Below are 27,528 nucleotides of genomic sequence, written 5' to 3' on the forward strand. Positions count from 1 at the left end.
TGTATATTTTAAGAAATGTTTTGGTTGTATATGTATTTATATGAAATGTATTTTTATGTTATGTTTTATGTAATTTTGTTGTATATGTTAGTTGTAATTATATGTTGTATGTAATTGTTATGTTAGTATTGTTAAAAAAAAATAAATAAATTCTTTATGCAAAATACCTCATTGAATGCTGCATGATCTGCTCCTACACAGGAAGAGTTCATTATGTTGCCAACTTCACCAATGAAGCAAAAGCCACACTCAGACCTGCTTGTGCAAACTCCACAACTGCAAATAAGTAATTTACAATGTGCTTAGGAAGCAACAAGTTAAAGAAGTTCATAAACTTTTTCATAATGAAGTAACATCACTATAAAACCATGATCAAAGTAAGTAAACAAAGCAATTAAATCTCTCAAAGCATGCTGGTACCGAGGCAGACATGTGTACAGACATAGATATACATGAAGATATACATTTGTACAGATCAGACCACTTTTACCCCAAAACATGACCACATATGTAGAGACGAAGAAAAAAGACAGCAAACGGGCAGCCCGAACAGAACACACACACAACACACACCCCCACACACACCCCAACAAAACCCCACACACACACACACCCCATAGAGGATGAGGGGGTGGTGGTGCACCCTCTACATTGCCAAAAGACAAAATGTAATGGTTCTAAAATATCTAACATTTTGTCTCATCTGACATACTTGGAAGCCTGGCATTCATCTGCAGTTGAGGGGACTAGGACGTCTGGAGAGTGAATGAGCCTTTGGGAAAGCTAATGAAAGGGATCAGAAGGATGCTGTATTTCCCCATTAAGGTCTAATGTAAGTGAGCGCCGCCCGACACGCTCAACCAGCCACAGACCAATGAAAGTGCCGAAGAAATTCACAGAAGATGTTGCAGCAGCCAGCCATATAGCTTGGCTCTGGTCCCTCACTCCTGCCATGCTAATGATGGAGGCACTGTAGTACCTTTAGATAAAAAAAAAAAAAAAAAAAATCATTACTAAAATATGGGTCTGAAGGTCTTAAATTAAGTACATTGTACTGTTTCTTGAAATCGTGGCTAAAATAATATGCAAAGTTTTCTTACTGACAGTTTATGCCGATATTTGTTGGAAAAGTGGGGGGGCAGCCAAAAGAAGAGGCTTTCTTTCTGGGGCGCTGGATACCTAGTAATATTACCCTGTTAAAGAAATAAGAATGTTTTTTTTTCCTCTGGTTTTATTATCCTCACAACATTCTAAAACACAACAACAATCATAATATATGAAAAATTAAAAATCAACAATAGCAATGACATTAACAAATTAACACACACACACACACACAAAAAAAAAAAAAAAATCAATAAAAAAACCTTTACATCTCTTTAATTTAAAAAATCAATTTCCCCCTTCCACTCACTGGAAAAGAGCTTAAGCCCACTTTCCATCTATACGCATCTAAAGGCCCCAATTTTCTGTAGAAAAACCCCTGCCTCTTCCCAAAGAAGGGCAAAGGATACAAAAAAAAAAAAGAAATAGTGTAATCATACTTTTCCTTTTTTTCTGTTCCCCAACCTTTTTAACTTTGGGGAAGCAGTATTTTTCTTTTTGGTTTTTTTTTTTCCTGTTTTTTTTGGCCTGGTCACAAAAAAAGGAAATTTTAAAACAAAAATTTTTTTTAAAAAAAAAAAAACCCCCCCCCAAAAAAAAAAAAAACCCCCCCCCAAAAAAAAAAAAAACCCCCCAAAGGGTTTGGGGGGCCCCCCGGGGCCCCCCGCCCCAAAAAATGGGGAAAAAAAAAATTTTTTTTCCCCAACCCTTTTTTTTTTTCCCCCCCCAAAAAAAAGGGGGAATGAAAACCCTTTTTTTTAAAAAAAAAAAAAAAATTTTTTTTCCCCCCAAAAAAAAAAAAAAAAAAAAAAAAAAGTTTTAAAAAAAACAGGAAAAGGGGGAAAAAAAAAACGGGGGGGGGGGTTTTTCCTTTTTTTTTTGGGGGGGGAAAAAAAAAAAAAAAAAAAAAATTTTTTTTTTGGGTTTTAATTTTTTAAAAATTTAAAAACCCCAAAAAAAAAAAAAAATAAAATTTAAATTTAAAAAATTTTTTCCCCCCAAAAAAAAAAAAAAAAACCAAAAAAAATTTTCCAATTTTCCCCAAAAAAATTTCCCCCCCCCAAAAAAAAAATGTTTTTTCCCCCCTTTTTTTTTTTCCCCCCTTTAAAAAAAACAAATTTTTTTGGGAAAAAACCCCCCAAAAAGGGGGGAAAAAAAAACAAAAAAAAAAAAAAAAAAAAAATTTTTTTTTTTTTTCCCCTTTTTTTAAAAAAAAAAAGGTTTTCCCTTACTGGGCTGGCCCAAAACCTTTTTACTTTCCCATAAATTTTTTTTTTTTTGGGAAAAAAAAAGGAAAGGGGAAAATTTTAAAAAAAAAAACCCAAAAAAACCCAAAAAAAGGGGGCCCCCTTTTTTAACGGGGGAAATTTTTTTTAAAACCCCTTTTTAAACCATAATTTTTTTAAAATTTTTTTTTAAAAAAAAAAAAAAAAAAAAAGATAGGGTTTTTTTTAAAAAAAAAAACCCCCCAAAAAAAAAACCCAAATTTCCCCCCCCCAAAAAAAAGGGGGGTTTTTTAAACCCCCCTTTTTTAAAAAAAAAAACCCCCCCCCCCTTTTCCCTAAACCCCAAAAAAAAAAAAAAAAAGGGGCCCCCCTTTTTTGGGGTTTAAAAAAAAAAAAAATTTTTTTAAAAAAAAAACCCAAAAAATTAAAAACCCCCAAAAATTTTTAAAAACCCCCCCAAAAAATTTCCCTTTTTTTTTTTAAAACCCCCCCCAAAAAAAAAATTTTTAAAAACCCAAATTTTCCCCTTAAAAACGGGGGGTTTTTTTAAAAAAAAGGGGGGAAAAAAAAAATAAAAATAAAAAAAATTTTTTTGGGAAAAAAAAAGGGGGGAAAAAAAAAAAAAGCAAAAAGGAAAAAAGGGGGTTTTGGGAAAACCCCCCCCCCCCCCCCCCCCCAAAAAAAAAAAATTTTTTAAAAAAAAAAAAAAAAAAAAACAAAATTAAAAAAAAAAAAAAAAAAAAAAAAAAAAAAAAATTTTAAAAAAAAAAACCCCCAAAAAAAAAAAAAAAAATAAAAAAATTTAAAAAAAAAAAAAGGAAAAAAAAAAAAAATTTTTTAAAAAAAAAAATTTTTAAAAATTTTTTAATATATAAAAAATTTTTAAAAAAAAAAAATTTTTTTTTAAAAAAAAAAAAAAAAAAAAAATTTAAAAAAAAAAAAAAATTTTAAAAAAAAAAACAAAATAAAAAACTTTTTAAAAAAAAAAAAAAAGGGAAAAAAAAAAAGGGGGGGGGAATAAAAAACCAAAAAAAAAAAACCCCTTTTTTTTTTAAAAAAAATTTTTTTTTTAAAAAAAAAAAAATAAAAATTTTAAAAAAAATTTTTTTTTTTAAAAAAAAAAAATTTTTTTTTTAAAAAAGTTTTAAAAGGGGGAAAAAAAAAAATATAAAAAAGAAAACCAAAAATTAAAATTTTTTTAAAAAAAAATTTTTTTTCCTTTTTTTTATTTAATTTTTTTTTAAAAAAAATATTAAAAAAAAATTTAAAATTTAAAAATTAAAAAAAAAAAAAAAATTTTTATAAAAATAAAATTTTTTTTTTTTTAAAAAAATAATTAAAAAAAAAATTTTTTAAAAAAAAAAAAAAAATTTTTAAAAAAAAAATTTTTTTTTTATTTTAAAAATTTTTTAAAACCCCCCAAAATTTTTTTAATTTTTTTTAAAACATATTTAATATTATTGAAAAAAAAATTTAAAAAAAAATATATAATTTTTTTTAAAAATTTTTTTTTTTTTTAAAAAATTTTTTTTTTTAATTTTTTTTTCTTTTTTTTTATTTTTTTTTTTAAAAAATTTTTTTTTTTTTTTTTTTTTAAAATTTTTTTTTTTTAATTTTTTTTTTTTTTTTAAATATATTAAAAAATTTTTTTTTTTTTTTTTTTTTTTTTTCCCCCTTTTTTTTTTTTTTAAATTAAAATAATAATATTTTTTTTTTAATTTTTTTATAATTTTTTAAAATTTTTTTTAAAATTTTTTAATTTTTTTTTAAAAATTTTTTTTAAAAATTTTTTTTTTTAAAAAAAAAAAAATTTTTTTTTAAAAAAAAAAAAAAAAAAAAATTTTTTTTTTTTAAAAATATTTTATTTTTTTTTTAAAATTTTTTTTTTCTAAATTTTTAAATAAAGGAAAAAAAATTTTTTTTAAAAAAATTTATCTAAACCCCATTTTTTTTAAAAAAAAAAATTAAAAATTTTTTAATTTTTACCTTAAAAATTTTTTTTTTTTTTTTTATTTTTTTTTTTTTTTTTGGGGGGGGGTTTTTTTTTTTTTTTTTTTTTTTTTTTTTTAAAATTTTTTTTTTTTAAATTTTTTAAAAAAAAAAATTGGGGAAAAAAAAAAATTTTTTTTTTTTTTTTGGGGGTTTTTTAATAAAAATTTTTTTTTTTTAAAAAAAATTTTATTTTTAGGAAAAAAAAATAAAAATTTATTTTAAAATAAAATTTTTTTTAAATTTTTAAAAAATTTTTTTTTTTTTTTTTTCCCCCTTTATAAAAAAAATTTTTTTGGGGTTTTTTTTGGGGGGTTTTTTTTTTTTTTTTTTTTATAAAAAATTTTTTAAAAAAAAAAAAAATTTTTTTTTAAAAAAAAAAAAAAAGGGGGGGTTTTTTTTTTTAAAAAATTCCCCCCCCTTTTTTTTTTAAAGGTTTAAAAATTTTTTATTTTAAATTTTTTTTTTTAAAAAAAAAAAAAATTTTTTTTTTTTTTTTAAAATTTTTTTTGGGGGGGGGGGGGGGGTTTAAAATTTTTTTTTTTTTTTATTTTATTTTTTATTTTTTTTTTATTTTTTGTATTTTTGTGTGGGTGGGTGTGTGTGTTTGGGTTTTTGTGTGTAAATTTTTAAATTTTTTTTTTTTTTTTTTTTTTTTTTTTTTTTTTTTGTTTTTTTTTTAAAAAAATTTTTTAAATTTTTATTTTTTTTTTTTTTTTTAAAAACCCTTTTTTGGGGGGTTTTTTTTTAAAATTTAAATTTTAAAATTTTTAATTTAAAAAAAAAAAAAATTTTAAAAATATAATTTTTTTATTTTTTTTGGGGGGGGGGGTTTTTTTTTTTTTTTAATTTTTTTTTTTTTTTCCCTTTTTTTTTTTTGGGGGGGGGGGAAAACCCCCGGGGAAACCCCCCCCTTTTTTTTTTTTTTTTCCTTTAAAAAGGGGGGGGCCCCCCTTTTTCCCCCCCTTTTTTTTAAAAAAAAAAAAAAGGGGGGGAAAAAAGGGGGGGGAAATTTAAATTTTTAAAAAAAAATTTTTTAAAAATTTTTTTGGGGTTGGGGTTTTTGGGGGGAATTTTAAAAAAAAAGAAAGGGGGAAATTTTTAAAAAAAAATTTTTTTTTGGGGGGGGGGGGGCCGGGGCCCTTTTCCCGGGGGGGGGGGGGTTTTGGGGGGGGGGGGGGTTTTTTTTTAAAAAACCCCGGGGGGCCCCAAAAATTTTTTTAAAAAATTTTTAAAAAATTATTTGGGGGGGGGGAAAAAAAAAAAAAAAAAAAAACCAAAAGGGAAAGGGGGAAAAAAGGGGAAAAAGGGGAAAAAATTTTTTTTGGGGGGGGGGCCCCTTTTGGGGGGGAAAAAAAGGGGGGGGGAAAAAAAAACGGGGGGGAAAAAACCCCCAAAAAAAGGGGGGGGGGTTTTTAGGGAAAAAAGGGGGGGGGGGGGGGGGGGGAAAAAAAAAAAATTTTTTTCCAAAAAAAGGGGGGGGGAAAAAAGGGGGGGGAAAGGGGGGGTTGGCCAAAAAAGGGGGGGGGGGGAGGGGAAAAAGGGGGGGGAAAGGGGGGAAAAAAAGAAGGGGGAAAAAAAAAAAAATTTTTCCCCCTTTTACAAAAACAGTGTTTTTTTTTTCTCAAAAATGGCTTTTTTAATTTTTACCTTCTGGTTTAAAAGGTTTTTTTTTGTAATGAAAAATAGTAGGGATTTTAACCCCCTGACTTTTTAAACCTTTCCCAGACTCTGGGGGGCCCTTTTTCCCATGGGATCCTTCAGGATAGCTTGGTCTGGCAGTTTACTTCTGTTTCCCACGGGATGGGTTTTGGCCTTTATGCCAAAAAGCCCAAGTGGCTGATACCCCAAGGGGCAGGTAAGTTTGGGAATAATTTTTAATGACTAGTGAAGCCTTTTTTGATAAAAACCCAATTTTTTGTTTACATTATTTTTTTTTTACTTGTAAAAATTTACTTTAATCGAAGGGAATGATTACAGGTTTGATTTATTTTTGGGAAAAGTCTGATGTTTCCCAGAAAAAATTTAAGGGTATTTTCCTTTTTGCCCAAAGATGGCAAAAATACTTGCCATGTCCACTGTTATTTTTGTTTATTATTTGTATTTACACAGAGATGGTTGACCAAAAATTTAAATCTAACCGATTTTCACCTTTTAAACCTTTTCCTAGACTGATCCATCTGTATGCAACAAAATTATGGCAGTAACAGTAAATAATGATATTTTTTGAACAGCAACAGTCACCAGAAATATCTGCTTACACACAGTTATAAAGGTTGGGAACTACTGATAAAAAGGAAGTAATGATTACTACTATTTCTTTTTCTTTTTTGTATCCTTTGCCCTTCAGATTGGAAGAGGCACGGCAGGTTCTACAGAAAATTAGGCCTTTAGAGCGGGAATAGATGGAAAAAAGAATGGGGTTTTATAATGCATGCAGCTTCCAGTGATGTGGAAGAGGGAAGTTGATTTCTTAAGTTAAAGAGAATGTAAATGTGATATTTATTGATTTTTTTTTTTTTTTTTGGGGTTTTTTGGGTTGTGTGGTGTTTAATTTTTTAATGTCATTGCTATTGTTGATTTTTAATTTTTCATATATTATGATTGTTGTTGTGTTTTAGAATGTTGTGAGGATAATAAAACCAGAGGAAAAAAAAACATTCTTATTTCTTTAACAGGGTAATATTACTAAGGTATTCCAGCCCCGGCCCCAGAAGGGAAGAGAAATCTTAATTGGCTGAAACCCCCAGCTTTTCAACAAATACGGGCATTAACACTTCTTTAAGTAAAACTTTGCATATTATTTTAGCCACGATTTCAAGAAACAGTACAATGTACTTAATTTAAGACCTTCAGACCCATATTTTAGTAATGATTTTTTTTTTTTTTTTTTTTATCTAAAGGTACTACAGGCCTCCATCATGAAGGCAGGGAGGGACCAAAAGCCAAAACTAATGGGTGGCTGCTTTCAAAAATTTCCTTTTGAATTTCTTCGGCACTTTCATTGGTCTGTGGCTGGTTGAGCGTGTCGGGCGGCGCTCACTTACATTAGGATCCTTACTGGGAAGTACAGCATCCTTACTGATCCTTGCATTAAGCTTCCAGATGGCTTACATTCACTCTCCAGACGTCCTAGTCCCCTCAACTGCAGATGAATGCCAGGCTTCCCAAATAGGCGATGAGAAAAAAAGTTAGATATTTTTGAAAATTTCTTTTGTCTTTTTGGGAATGTAGAGGGAGCAAATTTAGCAAACATCTTCCCCTATGGTGTGTGGTGGGGTGGTGTGTGTGTGTGTGTGTTGTGTGGGTTTGTGGGGGTGGGGGTGGGGTGTCTGGGGTCTGCCGGTTTTTTGTCTTTGGCGTCGTCTCTACATATGTGGTAAGTGTGGCTGTTTTGAAATGTTGGGAGTATCCCGTTTCCCAAAAGATTTTCTTTAGGTTATCTATGTCTTTTACACATTTTTCCCCCCCCCTCGGTACCCGCATGCTTGAGAGATTTAATTGCTTGTTACTTTTCTTTGATCATGGTTTAAAAAGGGTGTATTCATTATGAAAAAAAAGAAAAAAAAAGGGGTGGGGCAAAATAAAACGGGCCCAAAAGAACAAAAAAAAAATTTCTAACATAAGAAAAAACCCCAAAACCCCCAAAAAAAGGGAAAAAAAATTCCCCAAAAAGGCAGAGAAGAAAAAACCCAAATTAAACCAAACCCAAAAAAACAAAAAAAGAACCAAAAAAAAACCCCCAAAAAAAAAAAACCCCCCCCCCGGGGGGGGGGGGCCCCAAAAAAAAAATTCATCAAAAAGAACCCCCCCCCGGGAAAAAAAAAAAAAAACCAAACCAAAAAAAAAAAAAAAAAAACCAAAAAAAAAACCAAAAAAAACAAACCCAAAAAACAAAAAAACCCCAACAAAAAAAAAAAAAAACCAAAGCAAAAAAACCCCAAAAAAATAAAACCAAAAAGAAAAAGACAAATAATACAAAACAAAAAACGAAAAAACAAAAGACAAGACAGTACAAGAGAAAGACAGAGGGCCCCAAACAGAAAAAACATTAAAAACAAACAAACCCCTAAAAAACCTAAAACAAAAAAAAAAAAAAAAAAAACCCTTTTTTTAAAATAACCCCAAAAAAAGAAAACAAATAAGAAAGAAGAGACAAAACAGCCAAAACATAAAATAAACAACAACCGGGAAAACAGGAAAAGAACAACAAAGCAATACAAAGATACATCAAGGGCAACAACAAAATTACAGGAAACAGAACAAAAAAACATAAAACAGACAAACAAAAAGCAGGATGACAAAAATACAAAGGGCAAACAAGACAACAAAAAAAACAAAAAAAATAAAAAAAAAAAGAAATATAAGACAAAAAACAAACAGACAAAAAAAAACAAAAAAACAGAAAAAAGGAAAAAAACAATAAAAAAACATAAAAAAAAAAAAAAAACGAAAAACATAATTTAAAACAACAAAAACAAAAACAACATTTAAAACAAATTTCAAAAAAAAAAAAAAATAAAAAAAACAAAAAACAAAGAATAAACATAAAAAAACATATAAAACCCCAAATACATTTAAAAAAAAAACAATTTCATTTAAAAAATTTCAAAACATACAAAATATACATTAAAATTTAAAAAATAATTTAAAAACCAAAAAAAATAAACATATCAATACATCCCAAAAAAACAATTTCAAAAACATACATACTACATAATTAAAATAAAACATACATACAAAATTAAAAAAACACCAAAAATACAAAAAAAATAAAAAAAAACAAAAATAACCCTTACAAAAATAAAAAAAAACATTAAAAACAGACAAACAAACAAAAAAAACAACAAAATAAAACAATTTTTTATATTAAAAAAGGGAAAAAAAAAATTTTTTTAAATTTTTTTAAAAAAAAAATTTTTAATTTAAAAAAAATTTTAAATAAAAAATTTTTTAAAAAAAAAAAATTTAAATAAATTAAAAAAAAAAACAAAAAAAAAAAAATAAAATAAATAAAAAAATATAAATACAAAATAAATTTAAAAATAATAATTTAAAAATTTAAAAAAATTTTCCAAAAAATTTTTTTTAAAATCAAAAAAAGAAAAAATCTAAATTTTTCTACAAACTTAAAAAAACAAAATTTCAACAAAATTCCAAAAAAAATCAAAATTTTAAGATAAATTCAAAGGGAAAACCTACTATCTTCAAAAAATAAAAATAAAAAAAAAAAAAAATTAAAAAAATTTCACAAATAAAAATAAAAATTCAAATAAACCCTTTTTAAAATTTTTTTCCTTTTAAAAAAATTTTTATTTAAATTTTTAAAAAAAAAATTTTTTTTTGGGGGGGAAAAAAAAACTATCTTAAATTTTTAAAAAAAAATTTTTAAAAAAAAAAATTTTTTTTAAAAAAATTTTTAAAAAAAAATTTGGGGGAAAAAATTTTTTAAAAAATTCCTTTTTTTTAATATTTTTTTTTGGGTTTAAAATTTTTAAATTTTTAAAATTTTTTTCATAATTTTTTTTTTTTTGAACATTTTTTTTAAAACATTTTCTTTTTAAAACCTTTTTTTACCTTTTTGTTTCCTTTTATTTAAAATTTTTTAAAAAAAATTAAAATTTTCTAATAAATTAAAATAATTTTATTGGGTTGGTGTTATTTGGGGTTTTGTGTGGTATGGGGGTTTTTTTTTTTTTTTGGGTTTTGGGTGTGGGGTTTAGGGGTTATGTGTGTTATTGGTGTTTTTGGTTGTTTGGGGTTTTTTTTGTTGTTGGTTAAATGTTGTGTTGGATTGTTATTTGTTTAGTGGTTTTGTTATTATGATTTGTGTTGATTTGATTGTATTTTTATTTTTTATTTCAAAAATTTTTTAATTTTTTTTTTATTTTTTTTTTTTGTTTTAAATTTTTTGATGCCAGGGGGTTTTTTTTTTTTTGAATGTTGTTTTAAAATTTTTTTTTTTGTTTTATGGTTTTTTTTTATGGTGTTTTTTTGTGCCTTTTTTGAGAGAATTTCGTTCGCTTTGTGTGTCCTTTTCGTATGCTTTTTCTTTTGGGCTGTTTTGGCTTTTTCTTGGTTTTTGTTTTGAGTTTTGGTTAAATTAAATTTTGTTTTTGGAAAAAAGGTTTTTTTTTTTGGTAAATGTGTGAAAAAGGTTGTGAAAGTGGGTTAGGTGGGGTTTTTGTGTGTGGGTGGTGGGTTTTGGGGGGTGTTGGGTGTTTGGGGTTTGGGGGTGTGTGTTGGTGGGGGGTGTGTGGTCTGGGTGTGGTGTGTTGGGGTTTGGTGTTGGTGTGTTTTTTGCGGGGGTGTGTTGTTTGTGTGGTGTTGGTGGGTGTTGGGTTTTTGTTTTTTTTGGGGGGGGGGGTGTGGGTTTTGGGGTTTTGGGGGGGTGTTGGGTGTGTGTTGGGTTGGGGTGTGGGGGTTTTTTTTTGGGGTGTTTGGGTTGGTTGGTTTGTTGGTTGGGGGTTTTGGTTGGTGTTTGGGTGTTTTCCCCGGGGTTTTTGGGTTTTGTGGGTTTTTTCCCGGGGTGTGTGTGTTGGCTGTTGTGTTTTTTTGGTGTTGGTGGTGTGGGTTACCTTTTTGTTGGTTTTTTTGTTTGCTTTTTTTTTTGTTTTTTTGTATAAGGGGTTTTTTTTTTTCCTTTTTTGGGGGGGGGGTTTTTGGCCCCTTTGGGGTTTTTTGGTTTGGGGTTTTTCCCTTTTGGTTGGTCTGTGTTTTGGGGGGGGTTTCTGCGTGGGTTGGTGTGGGGGTTTGGGTGGGGGGGTTTTTTGCGTGTTTGTGTGTGTGTGTCGGGTGTGTGTGTGTCTGCGTGTGTGTCTGGTGTGTCGGTGGTGGGGGTGTAACATTATAGTAGTTTTATTTTTATGAATGTACTTGCATATTTGTAACACCATTGTATGTCACTGCAACATCTTATTCAGGATGTCTGATAAAGAAAAAAATATATGTTAATCCACCTATATATAACAGGTATGGGACCAATGCCATGGACCATCAATTAGTAAATTACCCGGTTGGCCCGCTAACCGCACCGCATCCCCACTGAGAAAAATGGGCCCAATTTTTTGGTATGACTTTTTCCCCTCCGGAATTTTTGCTAAAAAACCTGGGGGGGATATTGAACAATCCATTTTAAAATTAGTATTTTGTTTCATTCATAAAAGAATATACTATTTATTCTTTTTGGTACACATTATGTAGTTTTCATGGTTTATTGATAAATAAAAACACACCACTCCACAAAGGGGTTTGGTGTGTGCTCATATGTAAGTTTCTAAAAGTTTGGGGGTTTTCTTTGATGTGTGATCTTTTGCAGTCTGATCAAACATCACATCACACCTCATGATTGTGTGGGGCCTTTCAAGATACACCAGATTTTTTTCCCGAACGTTTATTTATCAATATATTTTTATATCTGAAGATCCTTTGTGTACATTTACATTAAAAATGTCTATCTTTTTTTAAGCATTTTTTTAGATGTTTATACCCCTTGCTGCGATGTCATTTTTGAAATTTCTGGTTTGTAACAATGGATTTTCTCTCACAGAGGGTCTCAGTATTTTTGTTGTTGCCCTCAGTGCACTGGTAACATCGTTATAATTAATAATTAATAAGTAAGGTTTATAAGTTCATTTATTATGTGATGTGTATTGCAGTTATACACAGTGGCTTTTTTTAAAATAAATTCTTTTAATGAAATTTTTTTTTTTCTTTCCAGGGATTTTAATGTACGGTTTAGCTGCCATTGGTTTCCTTACTTTCTACTTCATTCTTCCGGAAACGCGTGGAGTTCCGCTAGAAAACATGGAGAGACTCTTTTCTAAGCCGTTTTGTTCGAGGCAAAGCAGAGAAAGAACAAGTACTTAGTTTATGACCAAATACAGAACAAATATAAACATTTTTTTGTCAGTTTTTTTGGGGGAAAAAGTAAAAACAAATTGGTTTCCCCAGTCAGACTTCTAATTTTTCAAAATTTCTGTTTTTAAAAAAAAAAATTCATAGGGAGTTTTCACAAAGACTTGTGTATGTAAAATATGGAATGTTAAAACCCCTTTTTACAAAACATAAAATTTTTCAGCCCCCAATCCTCCCTTTTTTATAGAACACCTAAAATAGATTTTTAAAATTTTTGCTAAAAATTGGGTTTCTACATAAAAAGGGCCTTTAAATGTATTTCCCCCCTTCAGTGCGGTTTTGTTTTTGTTTACAGTTTACTTTTTTATTTTTCAAAGGTAAATTTTCTTTTATATTGGGACTTGCACCACACTAACTTTTACACACACACACCCAACACACATACACACCCCACAACCACACACACACACACACACACAACACATACACAAACACATACCACAAAACCCCACATACACACAAAACACAAAACACACACACACATACCAAAAACACACATACACACAACAACATACACCCCACACCAAAAACACACAACACACACAACACACACACACCCACACACCAACCCCAACCACACACAAAACAATCACCCACACAAAACCCCCACACATACACACAAAAACACCACAACAACACGGCCCAAAATCACACCACACACACATTTCCCACACCACACCAAAACCCCCCCCACCCACACATACACCCACACCCCCACACATAAAACCCACACCAACCCCCCCCCCACCACACAAACCCCCACAAAAAAAACCAAAACCCCAAACCCCACACAAACACAACCCCAAATAAAAACACCCAAAAACCACACACACAACCACACCCCAAAAACAACACAACAAACACAACCCCACACATAACACACCCACAATAACCCCACACACACACACCCAAAACAACACACCACACACACACACATACACACACACACATACACACACACACATACACACACATACACATACACATACGCACACACACACACATACACATACACATACACATACACGTACACACACACATGCTCATATGCACGCTCCCCTGCACGCTCACATGCATGTTCACACGTCCATTCACATGCTTGTGTGTGTGTGTACACACACGTGCACACACGCGAACACACATACATGTCCACACACACATATTCATATATACATATATATATATATGTGTTTTTGTTTTTTTTCTTCTTTTTATATATCGAAGGCCACCATCAGTCAGTATCAACTGTCATTATTGTCTCTACCCACTCACGTATAGGTATTGTGTGTGTGTGTGTGTATATATGTACATATACACATATATCTATCTATATATAATATATAATATATAAATATAAATATATATAAATATAAATATATATAAATATAAATATATATAAATATAAATATAAAGAATATAAATATGAAAAATATAAATATAAAATATATAAATATAAAATATATACATAATATATATACAATATATATATACAATATATATACAATATATATACAATATATATATAATATATATATAATATATATATAATATATATATTCTTCTTTTAACGGTAGGTTCATGTCTGAGCCGCCGTGGTCACAGCATGATACTTAGTTTTTTCATGTTGTGATGCTCTTGGACTGAGTACGTGGTAGGGTCCCCAGTTCCTTTCCACGGAGAGTGCCGGTGGTACCTTTTTAGGTAATCATTCTCTCTATTTCATCCGGGCTTAGGACCAGCACTTTGACTTGGGCTGGCTTGGCCACCCAGTGGCTAGGTAGGCAATCGAGGTGAAGTTCCTTGCCCAAGGGAACAACGCGGCGGTCGGTGACTCGAACCCTCGAACTCAGATTGCCGTCGTGACAGTCTTGAGTCCGATGCTCTAACCATTCGACCACCGCGGCCCCCAATATATATATAATATATAATATAATATATAATATAATATAATATAATATAATATAATATAATATAATATAATATAATATAATATAATATAATATAATATATAATATAATATATGTAGACTAAAGAATGTAATTGTGCTGGCTCTTTCTTTACTGGAATAAAAGGTGGAAGCGGGAGTGGATTTCCGAACAAGGGCACGATTTGTAAGGGGCATGAGATTCCCTCTGTAAGAGCCTCTGCTATAAACTTTTCACGACGGTAGTAGATGGCGAGCTTCGGCTTTAAAGAAGACAGTCAAGAGGGCTTAATTCCTTTATTTATGGAGCAATGATGTTGGAGTGAGGCTGCTCCTCCAAGGAGTTAGGTGTTGCTTCACGGTTTCCCGCTGGGGGTCTGCCTGGCGTATTGTACAGTAGTCTAAGGATAGCTATGAATCACGTATTTAGCATGTGACAATCAGTCGCTCTTCCGGGAGGGGATAGACAACACAACACTGGAATATCAAGTGTGGCAAGAAGAGATAAATAAACAGGTAAAGCAATGATTTTGTGTGTGTGTGTGTGTGTGTGTGTGTGTGTGTGTGTGTGTGTGTGTGTGTGTGTGTGTGTGTGTGTGTGTGTGTGTGTGTGTGTGTGTGTGTGTGTGTGTGTGTGTGTGTGTGTGTGTGTGTGTGTGTGTGTGTGTGTGTGTGTGTGTGTGAAGATACGTATGTGACAAACATAAGATTATGTAAATTATGTAGTCTATAACAATAGATACATAGAATAACATTAACATACATATATGGCTGGGTTACACCCTCACAGGGGCAAGAGGTGGAGCGGCGTGCGCGCGGAATCGAAGGAACGATGGAGAGGCAACAACACGGGGAACAGAGGAGACACTGACGGGGACCTGCTCAACATGGGCACCCACACGCAGCCCTGCAACCGGAGTGTCAATCAAGTTATAGAATTGCGATAAGGAAAAGTTCAGAACAGGCGTACCCAGATTTAATAAATGGCCACCCTCTAGAACTGAATCCCAAGAATATAACACGAGCTTACCACAGGTGTGGCGGAAGGTGCGTGCGAAACGGTGAGCATGAGTGTGAGGGAACGCCTGTTGTCTTCGCAATCCTCGGAACGACCTCCTCGCCTGACCAACGACCGCCCACCAACCGCGCCCCCATGCGTATAAGCCCTACAGCAGAGAAATATAGTGAGGGTTAGCAGGTTGTTAGCGGCGCGATTGTCCACGGGAAGTGAACACCATTCGCATTTTCGCAAAAATTCCCCTCCCTTTTTGAAACGCGTGATGGCTATTCGCTGAATATAACAAGATGACCCTGCACTTGGTGATGTGTATGTAAATGAAGAGGTCGGGAACTAGAATCTCTTATTTATATCAGGGTTGTCAAACTCGTGGCCCGCAGACCGAACTTGGCTCTTGGGAGGGTCACAAGTGGCCCTAGTTATGACAAGAAGAATGATTAGCCTCGGAAATGATGTCAGATACATTTTGTTACCATTAATTTCATCATTTAAAATCTAAAAAAACGAAATAAAAATTACGTATAGGTAAGTACTTTAAGTCTTAATCCGAGAGGTTTTGAGTTTGACACCCCCTGATCTCTATATCAATTTATCTGTACATCACTATCTATGTCTATGCAGATGACAAGGCATAGATATAAATGGAGAGATATTCAGATGATTATGCATACACATACAAGCACAAACTGTTACCTGCTGTGGGCGTTCCGCGGGCACGCGGGTGACCGGGCGCGCGTGCACGAGGGAGCCATGCAGAGGCCAATGGGCGCGCGTGCACACGGCTTCTCGCAGCCGCGTGAGGAACCATCCGGGTTCCGCCAGGAGGTCCAGGTGTACCTTCGTGGGGGGTGTCTCGTGCTCTGCCTTGAGGGGGAGTGGGAGACGGCGTCCATCAGGGCAAGAAAAAATATTACCAGGTTCTTTCTCAGCGGTCGTCATGTGCATGCGCGTGTGAGTGCGTACATGTGCATGTGTGTCTTACCCAAGTGAGCAGGTGCTGATGCCTCGCCCGCCACTCGTCACAGACGCGCCTCGTGGCCGCTACCACCGTCCTCGCTGCTTCCACTAGCATCCTATTCTCCTTGCCTGCCTGCACCTCGCCCTCGTCAGCGCCTACGCCCGCTAGTGAAGCCGCGACTTCGGGCTCCAACTCGCATGTCCGCAGTAGATCGGCCAGGATCCGCAGCGCAGCAGACGGGCGCACGGAGCCGCTGCGCACCATCTGCAAACCGAAGGTTACTCAGCATGTTAGAAATCGGATGGTGCTTGAGTCAAACAGCCTGAAACCAAACTAAATCCGTAATATTTGTGATATGTAATATAAATATACACACACACGTGTGAGTGTGTGTTCATGCGTGCTTGTCTGTGTGTGTGTGCGTGTGTGTGTGTATGCATGTGTGTATATATGCATATGCATATATATGATATAGATTCAAACGGACACAATTATGTAACCACGAAAATGTAAAACTATGACTAAAGACCTCTTGATGAGTTTCAGGCGGCCGTGGGCGTAGTCGTGGGTGCTGTCCCAGATACGTGCCTCCTGCTGCCACGCCCGCGTCTCCAGGTCCTCTCCCTGGTCCACAGTGCCGCCCGCTGCTTACGGGACCGGCCAGGCTGGCGCGGAGCTCCGAGATCATAGCTAGCACCGCCCACGCCGGCACGCGCACTGTATACGCAGGCGGAAAAGATAACTCTACTGTAATCTTCATTATTTCAGAAAATATCCTGTGGAGATAATAGCTACTTTCTGTTAATCTTAAACCACTGCACTAGAGTATACCGTACAGCTATTGTACAAATCTTCCTCTGACGATAACTAAATCGCTACTGACAGCGGGCATCATCCTAGGACATTGCCTAAATATCCTTTGCTCTCTCCAGTCTCTGCTAACAACGGTAGTACGTATTCCATAGCTTTTCATTCATGGTACAGTTTATCCTGATGTAACCTCAGTTTAAACAATGTTTATCTGAGCGCGTAGTATCCACACGACCATCTTCTCTGCTGGTGCCCTTATGTTGTTTCCTTAACCTTATAAACTAAGTTTTCGATCTCAACATCGCTCGTACCTGTGGGCTCCTCGGCGAACACGTCCAAGGTCTTCATCAGCTTCTCTTGTTCCTTGTGTCTCCCACCGTCTTCGTGGACACCCAGCAAAGCCCTCTCGTGTTCCTGTGCCTCCTCGCTTAAACAGTCTGTAGGGAAAGTGACTCTGCGGACTGATCTCTTATGGGATTGTACGTTAAAATGTATATTATCATCCATATCATCAAATCCTCATGATTACAAAAGCAAACTAATGAAGGCCGCGTTCACACTCACCCACAGCCAGCTGAGGCGGCAGCTCGAGGTCTAGGCTGAGGTCCTTCTCAGGGAAGGAGTGCAGCAATATTGCATTCTTGCTCGGTCCCTCGCGGGCTTGTTGTGGGCGCACAGATAGCACGGGCGCCCTTCGACTCTCTTCGTCCTCTTCCTGCAGTTCCGCTGTTTCTGCTCTCGACTCGCTTGTCTGCCTCGTGCCCTCCGTGGTCGTATCTGTCTGCTGTGAATCCGCGTGTCGGAATCTCGTTTTGGCTGGGAAAACGTGGCTGTTCAGATGGTCACTGAAGAGTTTGTCAACCACCAGCTGGTCCAAATTCGATGACAGCACACTCCCGTACACTATCTGTGTCGCGCAGAAGGGTATTGTAAAAGAACGCAGTATAATATTTGATAATAGTGAATAAACAAAGGTTTGCCATTCGTTACCTTGGATAGGAGTTTGGCCAGAACGTCCCAAGCCGGGTTGGCGGAGGAGCTGGACGCGGAGTGGTGCCTGGCGGCTTCCAGCGCCTCCACCAGCAGTGTCTCCGGCAGCATCGGCTGACGGTGCCACCCCTGGCTTCTGTACTCCCCACGGACCTGAAGGAAGTTCGCATCCTTTAATGGAGTCGCATTACGTTGCGAGCGAGTGACACGATTATGCCAACGGTGACTGTGCTGAAAGTACTTGTGCTTGTAGTGGCCTTTAACAAACCACTGAAACTCACACTGAGCAGAGAGTGGGCATAGGCGGCGATCAGCGTCGCCGCCTGAGAGAGGGAATCAGATGCTCCGGTTGAGTGGGTGTGCGACTCGTGGTGGGCGTGGGCGACGGGCAGGTAGGAAGCGAGGGTGGAGGCGAGGCCAAGGGGATGCTCAATCTGGGCTGTGAAATGAGGGGCGTCTTATAAGAGTTTGAATATAAATGTTCTCTGAGGGAACGCGTAACTGAAAAGCTCGTTTCAGTAACAATGTCCGTAATATTAATTGATCTACAAACAATAAATAGTGTACAGTATGTGGGAAATTATCTTAATTTCTTAAAATGTGTGTCATGGTTCTATTTCTTTAGGCTTCGAAACTGGAACTACAGTGAAAGGCAAAATGATTGATAACTTTTAGTGTCAAATGAAACTGGATTGTATGTGACGAGGAGAAGGCGCTTTGAACATAACTCTGGTGGGGAATCGCTTGCCACTGATTATCCAGGAAAGGTAAAGCATACGCATCAGAGACAAACAGACAAACACACACACACACAGACACACATATATATATATATATATATATATATATATATATATTATATATAATATATTATATAGATATATATATATATATATATATATATATATATATCCGTGGAAAGAAACTGGGGATCCTACCACGTACTCACTCCAAGAGCATCACAACATGAAAACCACAATTAAGTATCATGCTGTGACCACGGCGGCTCAGACATGAACCTACCGTTAAAAGAAGATATATATATATATATATATATATATATATTATATATATATACTTATATATATATAATATATATATATATATATATATTTATATATTATATATATATCTATATATATATATATATATATAGATAGATAGATAGATAGATAGATAGATAGATAGATAGATAGATAGATAGATAGATAGATAGATAGATAGAGAGAGAGAGAGAGAGAGAGAGGAGAGAATATAGTCACGTTCCTGGGATACGTGCATTACTTGTCCCCTCTTAGACTCTCTTCTATAAAACCTGAATCAGACCCACCAACGACAGCGCAATGCAGGCGCCTGGCGCACTCGGATCCATCAGCCACAACGCAGAGAACGGCGGGCGTGGGGAGGGTGCGAGGGAGGGCCGAGAGGGCGGCGTGGGCGCATGGGAGAGCGTGAGGTGCCACCTCGCAGTCGAGCAGCACTAGCCACGTCCTGCGCCGCGCCGCCATCACCACGCGGCGCCGCAGTTCCTAATGCAGGAGGAAATTAGGAAATTAAGATTCAGAAGGGAGGGAAACCGTCCAATCGGATAATCACACCAAACCTTTACTACCTCCTTTATCTCTAACCTCCCTGCAGAGAGGACCTACCTGGTGCGAGGCCGTGGCGAGGGAGAGAAAGGTGAGCTTGTAGGAGGCCAGCCCCGCCCTCCGCGCCGCCTCCGTCATCAGCCGCGCGGGGTCGACGCCGCGGCCGACGCTCACCTGCGAACGAGGCCCAAGGGGGACTACAGACGCTTTGTCATTTCCACTATCGTTAACATTAACAGTAATATTACCGTTATCATCATTGTTGTCATACTTTATTTCACAATTATACGGATAATAATAATAATAATGATAATAATAATAACAATAACAATAACAATAATAAATGATAATAACAATAATAATGATAATAATGATGATTGTGATAATAATAATAATAATAATTATTATTATTATGATAATAATATTGATAATAATAATAACATTAGTGATAATAATAATGATAATAATAACAACAGTAATAATAATAGTAATAATAATAATTATAATTATCATTGTTATTACATTTATGACTAATACTTTTATTATTATTGTTATTGATATCATCCTTATCATTACTACTATTATTATCATTATTTTTTTCATTATTATCATCATTGTTTTTATTATCATTATCATTATTTTATTATTATTATCATTATTATTATCATGGCTATTATCATTATCATCATTATATCATTAATATTATCATCATTATCATCATCATAGTTATTTTCATTTTCAGTATCATCATATTATTTTTGTTATTATTGTTATTCTCATTATAATTGTTATTATTATCATAATCATTATTGTTATCATTATTATTATTATTATTATCGTAATAATAATAATAACTATTATTATTACTATTATCATTATGATTATCATCATTATTATTATTACTGTTGTTGTTCTTCTTATCGTTGTTATTATCATTATTATCATTGTTATCATTCTTCTTTTTCTTCAAATCATCATCGTCATCATCGTCATCATCATCATCATTACTATTATTACCATTACTATCATTATTATTATCATGATCATTATCATCCTTATGATCACTATTATCATCATTATTACTATTATTATTATCATATATATTTTTTTTTTACAAAATTATTATCATCATTGTTATCATCACTCTTACAACTAGAGATAATGATGGTGATGCGAACGAGATCTAAGAAGGTAACGAAAGTCGGGCTTCCCTTTTTTGGCGTTCTGGTGATGACAGCAATTAAAATTATATCTTGGTGATGATAAAAGCGATGTCCGATAAAAGAAAGTATTCTTGAGATCAAAAGAAAAAAAAATGCAAGTAAAAATGTTTATGATTGTGAAAAATCGGTCATACACACTGTCTTTGTCAGTCAGTCAGTCAGTCAGTCAGTCAGTCAGTCAGTCAGTCAGTCAGTCAGTCAGACAGACAGACAGACAGACAGACAGACAGACAGACAGACAGACAGACAGACAGACAGGCAGACAGACAGGCAGACAGACAGACAGACAGAGACAGTCAGTCAGTCAGTCAGTCAGTCAGTCAGTCTGTCTGTCTGTCTCACACACACACACACAAAACTATACTGCTTAGACACATACACACACAAAACACCAACATGAACGCGAGCACAGACGCATACATGGACACTTTAGACATTCCTTCCAAAGCGACTTCTCACCTGAATGACGTCACTCAGACCGCTCCTTTTCGTCTTGCGCGCGCGCGCGTGCTGAGAGACAGCCTGGAAGAGCCTGTGAAAGGAATACGTCGGTCTTGCAGATCATGAGAACGGTAAAATGATAAAACTGTTGGAAAACTATGAATTTCGGTAATCCTTGTTCTGTGGCAAACAGCTGTAATGAATCTGTGTTGTTGTAACTATTCTTAATATCCTCATTGCAATATGTTCATCAAAGACCAACATTTTCTTTCTCTCGATAACGTTTTCATCAAAATCTGTTGTACTACAATGATGCTTATTATCATTATATTAACCTTCCTGCCACTCAAAGAGATAATTTCACCAATACAAGATACGTCGCGAATGCTATGAGAAAAAATCACTAGGACGAGCGCCTTCCTCAGCCACTCACACGTCTGAAGGAGGCGCAAGTGCCCCGTGACCCAGCGTCTCCCGGACCAGAGTCTCTATCGCCTCCGGCAGCAGGTCAGGTCGTAGATGGCGCGCTATCAACACCTGCTGCGCCGCCTGGGGGGAACAATTGCACGGCAGAAATCGTATCGCATCCATGGGCGTGTCATAAAAACTATATTTCAGCATTTAACAGGGTATGGAGAGCAACAAGGGTTATGAATGATGCAAAATGAAGTACAATCACTGAGTAGCGCTATCAACGTTTATTCGGACGAGTTAAGCATAACAAAAAAAAAAAAATCACTGATCAGATATAAACCAAACGATCCAGCACGTCTTCAGATGTTGAGGCATGGAACAGCTAAATCCCTTCAGAGGCTCCCTTACCTGCATGAGACTTCCGGAACACTGGAAGACATCAGGCCAAGTGGGCGTGGCCTTGTCGAGCCATCGCAGAAGGTGGGCGGCATCCTGGGCGTCGAGGGGGCAGGGCGGCGGCGGAAACAGGCTCGGGCAAGCGACCGCCAGACGCGCGAGGACCCTAGTCGCCTGGTGCGGCCGGGAGGTCGTGCAGACGGGGTTAGACAGAGAGAACAAATTAAGAAATGAGATGTATGTAGGCATGGGCCATAGTGGAAACGCACTGTCATACGCACACGTACGCACCCACACACATATATATATATATATATATATATATATATATATATATATATATATATATATATATATATATATATATATATATATATATACTTATATATACTTATATATACATGTACACCTAAACATACATAGATATTCATAGATAAAGAGACAAAACAGATGTAGGCATACCTTAGGGTCACACTGTGCAGGAATCCATTCTGGGATGCTCTCTTCCTCCTCCCCTTCACCTTCACCTTCGAATTCTTCCATCATCATTTCCTTTTGCTCCTCCTCTTCCTGCTCAAGAGAACCGGGTTCTTCTTCATCCTCTTTGTCCTTGTCCCCCTCCTCCTTCTCCTTCTCCTCCTCCTCTTCCTCCTTCCCCTCCCCGTCCGCCGCGGACACCGAACGCCTCCTCGAGCTCTTCGCGACGCCTTCCCAGACGCGACTGGCGGGTTCTGCGCCCACGAGGAATGCCCGCACGTAATCCTCGTCCGGATGGTCCAGGTTGGCGCGGGCCAGGGCGAAGCAGGCGGCGACGATGGCTCTGTGGCTAAGCTGAAGCCGGATGTCCAAGAGCTCGAAGGCGGATTCCGTCACGGCCTGTAGCATACTCTGGCCGTCGCTCTCGAGGAGGGCGGCGCCGGCGTCTAAGGGCGGAAAGGTGGAAGAAAATGGGGAATTGAAACGAAAAAAAGTTAAATGCAAAATTCCCTAATGCGGTTTGAATGTTTTGTTTTTAAATTTATAAAATTCAACAATAGCTCCTAAAGGGGTAAAAAATTTTTTTTAGGCAGAACATGTTAGTGATCTTTACTCTGCGTCTTTTGCTAAACTAACAACAACAGTGCCATAAAGGAGCAGTAACTCGCTGTCCCGTCACCTTTCTCTGCGCTCCTAGCCCGAGCAGCCTGGCCCAATGCGTCCATCTTGTAGGCAAGGTTCTCGTGCAGGAGATGCAGCGGGATATTATAGCTGACGTCCAGGGCGGCGAGGGCATCGGCCACTCGGTACAGGAGGCCGGCGAAAACGGCCATTCGCAGGTACCTCTCAGACACCCGCGTCGTTACCTTTGCCAACTGCTCCTCTTGCTCGCCTGCCGTGCTGATCGCCTGTACAGTGCGGGAACCGATTACCTCTAGAACATAAAATCACAGAGAAAACAAAAGGTTTACAAAAATTTAAAAAAAGATTTGTGATTGGGGGTTTTAGGGGAACGGCATGAGCGCCCCTCCACGGCGACTCACATTATTGAGTGCGTCCCCCGTATTCCCGAAGGGTCGAGGTTTGTCCGCGGGCCCTGGGCCCTTTGAGGGGTTTTAGAGCGCCCCCCGACCCAAACGCTCTTTGGGGGGCCTCCTTGCCCTGCCGCGCTGCCGTCGTCACCTGCACGGTCTTCACCATTTCCTCCTCCAGCTGTGGGTCGTGCCATCTAACAGCCGTTTGGACCAGCGGTGCCACGTACCCCGCCGGGGGTGGTTTGGGGGTTGGGATGGACATTTAAATAAAGGGTTAATAACAACAACAATACTATAGTAAATTCAGGTTACTTCATAACAGATACCCTTTCTGCTTATTCCATCATCTGAACTCGACTCCTTTGCCCACCCACCTGGTCATCGAGAGCGAGGTCGATGACGGGAAGAGCGGCGCAGAGCGGACACGGCGCCTCGGAACACGTGTCATCCAGCACCACGAGAAGCCGTAGGCCTCCGTCGCCGTCTGAGGGAGACGATCGAAAAAGCTTTATTTTACTTCCATCATTCTTGAAAGGGGTTTTTTCGGGAAATCATAACATTTTCTTTTTACTTTTTAAAATGCATTAACAAACATTTTGTCCTGACTTATCATTGTAACTTAGCAGACTTAATTATTGATTTATCCTTCTCTTCCTTTTTCCCACGGGGGGTCCCGTCTTTTTACTTTCCCCGACACCCCACCCTGCAGCAGGGTTTTGGGTGCAGGCCCCCAAAGTCCAAAGCCACAGCATGTTGCAGACGCAAATAAAGCGGCGTGCGTGGCGTGACTGCCAGTCTCTCCACCAACGCCTCCCTCCACGACCCCGACTCCACATTCACCCAAACTCCACCTCTGACGTACTCCTCCACCTTCCCAAAGGGGAGGGGTATTTCATTTTTGGGTGAAATGGGAGATTTTTTGGGTTTGCCCAGATGGGTCAAGTTATTAGTAGTTATCACACTTGTTTTGCAACTAGGTAAAAAAAAAAATTGAAAGTCTATTCATCTCTTTCTCTCTCTCTCTCTCTCTCTCTCTCTCTCTCTCTCTCTCTCTCTCTCTCTCTCTCTCTCTCTCTCTCTCTCTCTCTCTCTCTCTCTGATACACATCCCTGACATATCCTACCAAGTGATGGGGATCCTGCAGGATAAGAAGAGGGGCGCGGTTGGCGTGATGCCGAAGGGCCTCGTCGACGTCCTGCTGAAGCTCCCCAGCCCGCAAGACCAACCTGCGGGAGACGTTTGCTTTCATCCAATTTAAAGATTTCACAAACAAGCCTTCATCCCGAAATGAAATCACATTCTTTATATTGCACAAGTTACAAAGTTCGCAAAGACGTCCACGTACCGAAGGCCCCGCTGCGGCTGTGGCTGCTGTGGCGCAAGAAGACCCCTGCTCTCAAGCGGGCCCCCCACACCCACGAGGGCGGAGCGGGGCCGGGCGAGAGAGAGACAAGCTCAGCCTCGCTGCCCCCCAAAGACATTTCCCCCAGCTCGTCAGATGTCCTCCTGTTCCCTTTATCTTTTTCTCCCCTTTGGCAAAAAGTATTTTGTGTGTCAAGCTAGAGTCGTAAATTAACGAAGGTGTATTAAAAATTCGAAATTAGTCCACGTACTCAATGACCCAAATGTCATGAAGTGACCCACATCTTAGGGGTGCCTCACCTCTCCGCGTGAGGCTGCAGTTCCGTGATGACGGCAACGTTCCAGCTCCTTCGACGGATTTTCTCCTCTTGAGGGCAACTACGCGGCCCCTCCTCGTCCTTCAGTCGCGCCGTCAGCTTGGCAACCTCCTCCCGGGCGCCTCGAATCAGCCTCTCCTTCGTCGCCATCTCCACTTGCAACTGCAGGGAGACAGGAGGCAGGTAGGAATCGGAAGCCTGATAAAAGATTCACTAAAAGACGATATTTCGTAGACATATGTAAAATGTATGAGCGCATTTCATTAGGGTTCACTCAGGGGATAATAAAGACGTTTGCAGGTATGATAAGCACTGATTGTTTATCTTTGATTTAGACATGATAGATTGACAAACTTTACAGAAAATGCATTTAACAAAGTCGAGAAAGCGTTAGACACAATTCTTACTGGTGTTGATCCTTGGTTCCGAAAGCGCTCCTGTCGCGGCTGCACGTCCTCGTGATACCTGTGCCAGAAAAAGATGGCGGTACGCAGATACTGCAGGAGGATACCGCCGATGTCACTCACGCGAGACAGGTGCTCCGGCGTCATCTTGATTTGCTGTAAGAGGAATTGTTATCGCCTTTACTTCAAGACTGAAATGGAGTATAAATTCAGGATGAAAAACGTTACAGCGAGTATCTGGCGAGATGTGATGGGAAAAAACACCCGACAATCCTTTAACCGGGCTCTGCCTACCCGAGCTTCCCGTGAGGCCAACGATCGCGCCTGCTGAGGGGGGGAACAGATGGCAGCGATTTGGTTTCAGAAGGCTGTGGGTGGCGTGGCGCACCGCCCTCCACGTCACGTCCTGGTTAGTCATCAGCGACACGGCGCCTCGAACACCACCTGGATGGCCGAGATGGGCGAGCGGGAGCTGTGGGGGACGAGGGGAGGCCGCGAGGTTAGGCCACAGGCGCATCAAAACACACGGACCTACTGCGTCTCACTCTTTTTTGGTGCGAGTGGGGGGAAAGGTTTTGTGCGTCAAGTGTTTACTTAAAATGGTAGAAGAATCGTTTCCTATCGGAGGTGGGGTTGTGTTTTTTTAGGATGAGGGAAGACGAAGGACTGGCGTTTTCTCGCCCGTCGTCTGATGTGATGACGATTTCTGTTTTACGTTTTCGCGGACATGGATGAATCTTAGCTTGTGATGGGGGTCACAAGAGGTGTCTATGTACAGGAGCAGGGTTCAGGAACTTCTCAATTTCAGCAAAGAAAGGGAAGAATAAAATTCTGAGTTTTAGCGCATAAGCGATTGGTCTTTAGCTATCAGGTTATGGATAAGAAGGATACTGAAGGTATGCCTTTTGTTGGCGGTTTCATTTTAGTTAGCTGGGACTACTTTGCTATATTAAATTATGATCTATAGGCTAAGTAATATTCTTTGAACAAGAGTGAATCTCTCCCTTTACGAACAGTAAACCCCCAAAATGTTTTTATGCAAAGCACAAAAGGTTTCCCTCTGCAGCGGGAGAACGTAAGGCCCAAAGGGGGGGAAACTGGGGAGGGGATGGAGGTCGGGAAAGGACAGAAGGGACAATAAAAACAAGAAAAAAAGAATATATATATATACAGTGAAAATTTTATCCTTTGTAATATTTCTCTATTTCTGCTTATCAAACTATATCCATAATAAAATCACAGTGAAATTATCTAAGAATTTAAAAACAAATCTACTAGATGGCTAGTGATTTAAACGAAGAACAAAACTGAATATTGATATACAGGACAAAACCTCATGACACTGATTAAGAAAATACAAGTGCACCACAATAGGCGTCTCGCTGCCCGTGTTTCGGCGCACGATGCATAAACCTGCGCGCGAGAAAACCCAAAGGCTTAGGCGAAAAAAACGGCCGCTCGACACATGCAAAATATGTTTAGAAGCTCAAGCTACAAGAAAATGCTTGAATTTGCTTTTGGCCCAAACTGGTTTTTAAGGTTACTAACCCGTTTTAAAATTTTTAGAATGGTTTAGTTATTGATTATGCATAACTTTTTCCCCTTGTTTTTTTATAAAAAGCTTTTTCTACTTTAGTTATGACATGCATAAAATAAGGTTTGGGATTAGAATATTAACCCCATTGCAAAAATACCCTTTGTTAACGTTTCACGTGTGTTAAGATCTGATATAATTTTTTGTTTGAATGGAATAGGGGAAAATATATATATAAAATATATATATTTTAAATATATATATAATAATATATATTATATATTTTACACACCCAACACACAAAAAAAACAAGTTTATATATTTTTTTTAAAAGGGGAATTTTTATTTTTTTTTTATTGTTTTTATTTTTTTGTATTTTTTTTTTTTTTTTTTGATGTGTA

General features: G+C 36.9%; 2 protein-coding genes and 2 long non-coding RNA genes across 4 annotated transcripts in view; all 4 read right to left on the reverse strand.

Moving 5' to 3' along the window:
• Positions 1 to 167: 167 nt before the first annotated feature.
• LOC119578189 (proton myo-inositol cotransporter-like) lies at positions 168 to 954 on the reverse strand (the record flags this gene model as incomplete). The annotated part of the gene is given in 3 exon segments (XM_037925925.1): positions 168 to 276; positions 713 to 783; positions 862 to 954. Coding segments are annotated over 3 exon segments (273 nt in total), but the record flags the coding sequence as incomplete, so codon positions are not given.
• Positions 955 to 14,443: 13,489 nt separating this feature from the next.
• On the reverse strand, positions 14,444 to 15,295 carry LOC119577761. Its single transcript, XR_005229144.1, has 3 exons — positions 15,191 to 15,295; positions 14,924 to 15,067; positions 14,444 to 14,637 (listed from the first exon to the last, which is right to left on the reverse strand). It is a non-coding gene; the product is annotated as an uncharacterized LOC119577761 (long non-coding RNA).
• A 216-nt stretch (positions 15,296 to 15,511) lies between these two features.
• LOC119578190 overlaps positions 15,512 to 27,528 on the reverse strand; it is a gene marked incomplete in the record, with an annotated part of 24,587 nt that continues 12,570 nt past the window's right edge. Inside the window, 15 exon segments of the mRNA XM_037925926.1 lie at positions 15,512 to 15,673; positions 15,872 to 16,042; positions 16,161 to 16,400; positions 16,666 to 16,853; positions 17,258 to 17,383; positions 17,511 to 17,853; positions 17,937 to 18,089; positions 18,218 to 18,375; positions 19,267 to 19,465; positions 19,586 to 19,699; positions 21,208 to 21,280; positions 21,623 to 21,738; positions 22,012 to 22,173; positions 22,462 to 22,922; positions 23,156 to 23,384. Of these exon segments, the coding sequence (XP_037781854.1) occupies positions 15,512 to 15,673; positions 15,872 to 16,042; positions 16,161 to 16,400; positions 16,666 to 16,853; positions 17,258 to 17,383; positions 17,511 to 17,853; positions 17,937 to 18,089; positions 18,218 to 18,375; positions 19,267 to 19,465; positions 19,586 to 19,699; positions 21,208 to 21,280; positions 21,623 to 21,738; positions 22,012 to 22,173; positions 22,462 to 22,922; positions 23,156 to 23,384 (2,895 nt within the window).
• Positions 24,253 to 24,903, reverse strand: LOC119577762. Its single transcript, XR_005229145.1, has 3 exons — positions 24,856 to 24,903; positions 24,634 to 24,736; positions 24,253 to 24,380 (listed from the first exon to the last, which is right to left on the reverse strand). It is a non-coding gene; the product is annotated as an uncharacterized LOC119577762 (long non-coding RNA).

This window comes from Penaeus monodon, chromosome 10 (genome assembly GCF_015228065.2).
Source record: "Penaeus monodon isolate SGIC_2016 chromosome 10, NSTDA_Pmon_1, whole genome shotgun sequence".
Lineage (NCBI taxonomy): Eukaryota > Metazoa > Arthropoda > Malacostraca > Decapoda > Penaeidae > Penaeus > Penaeus monodon.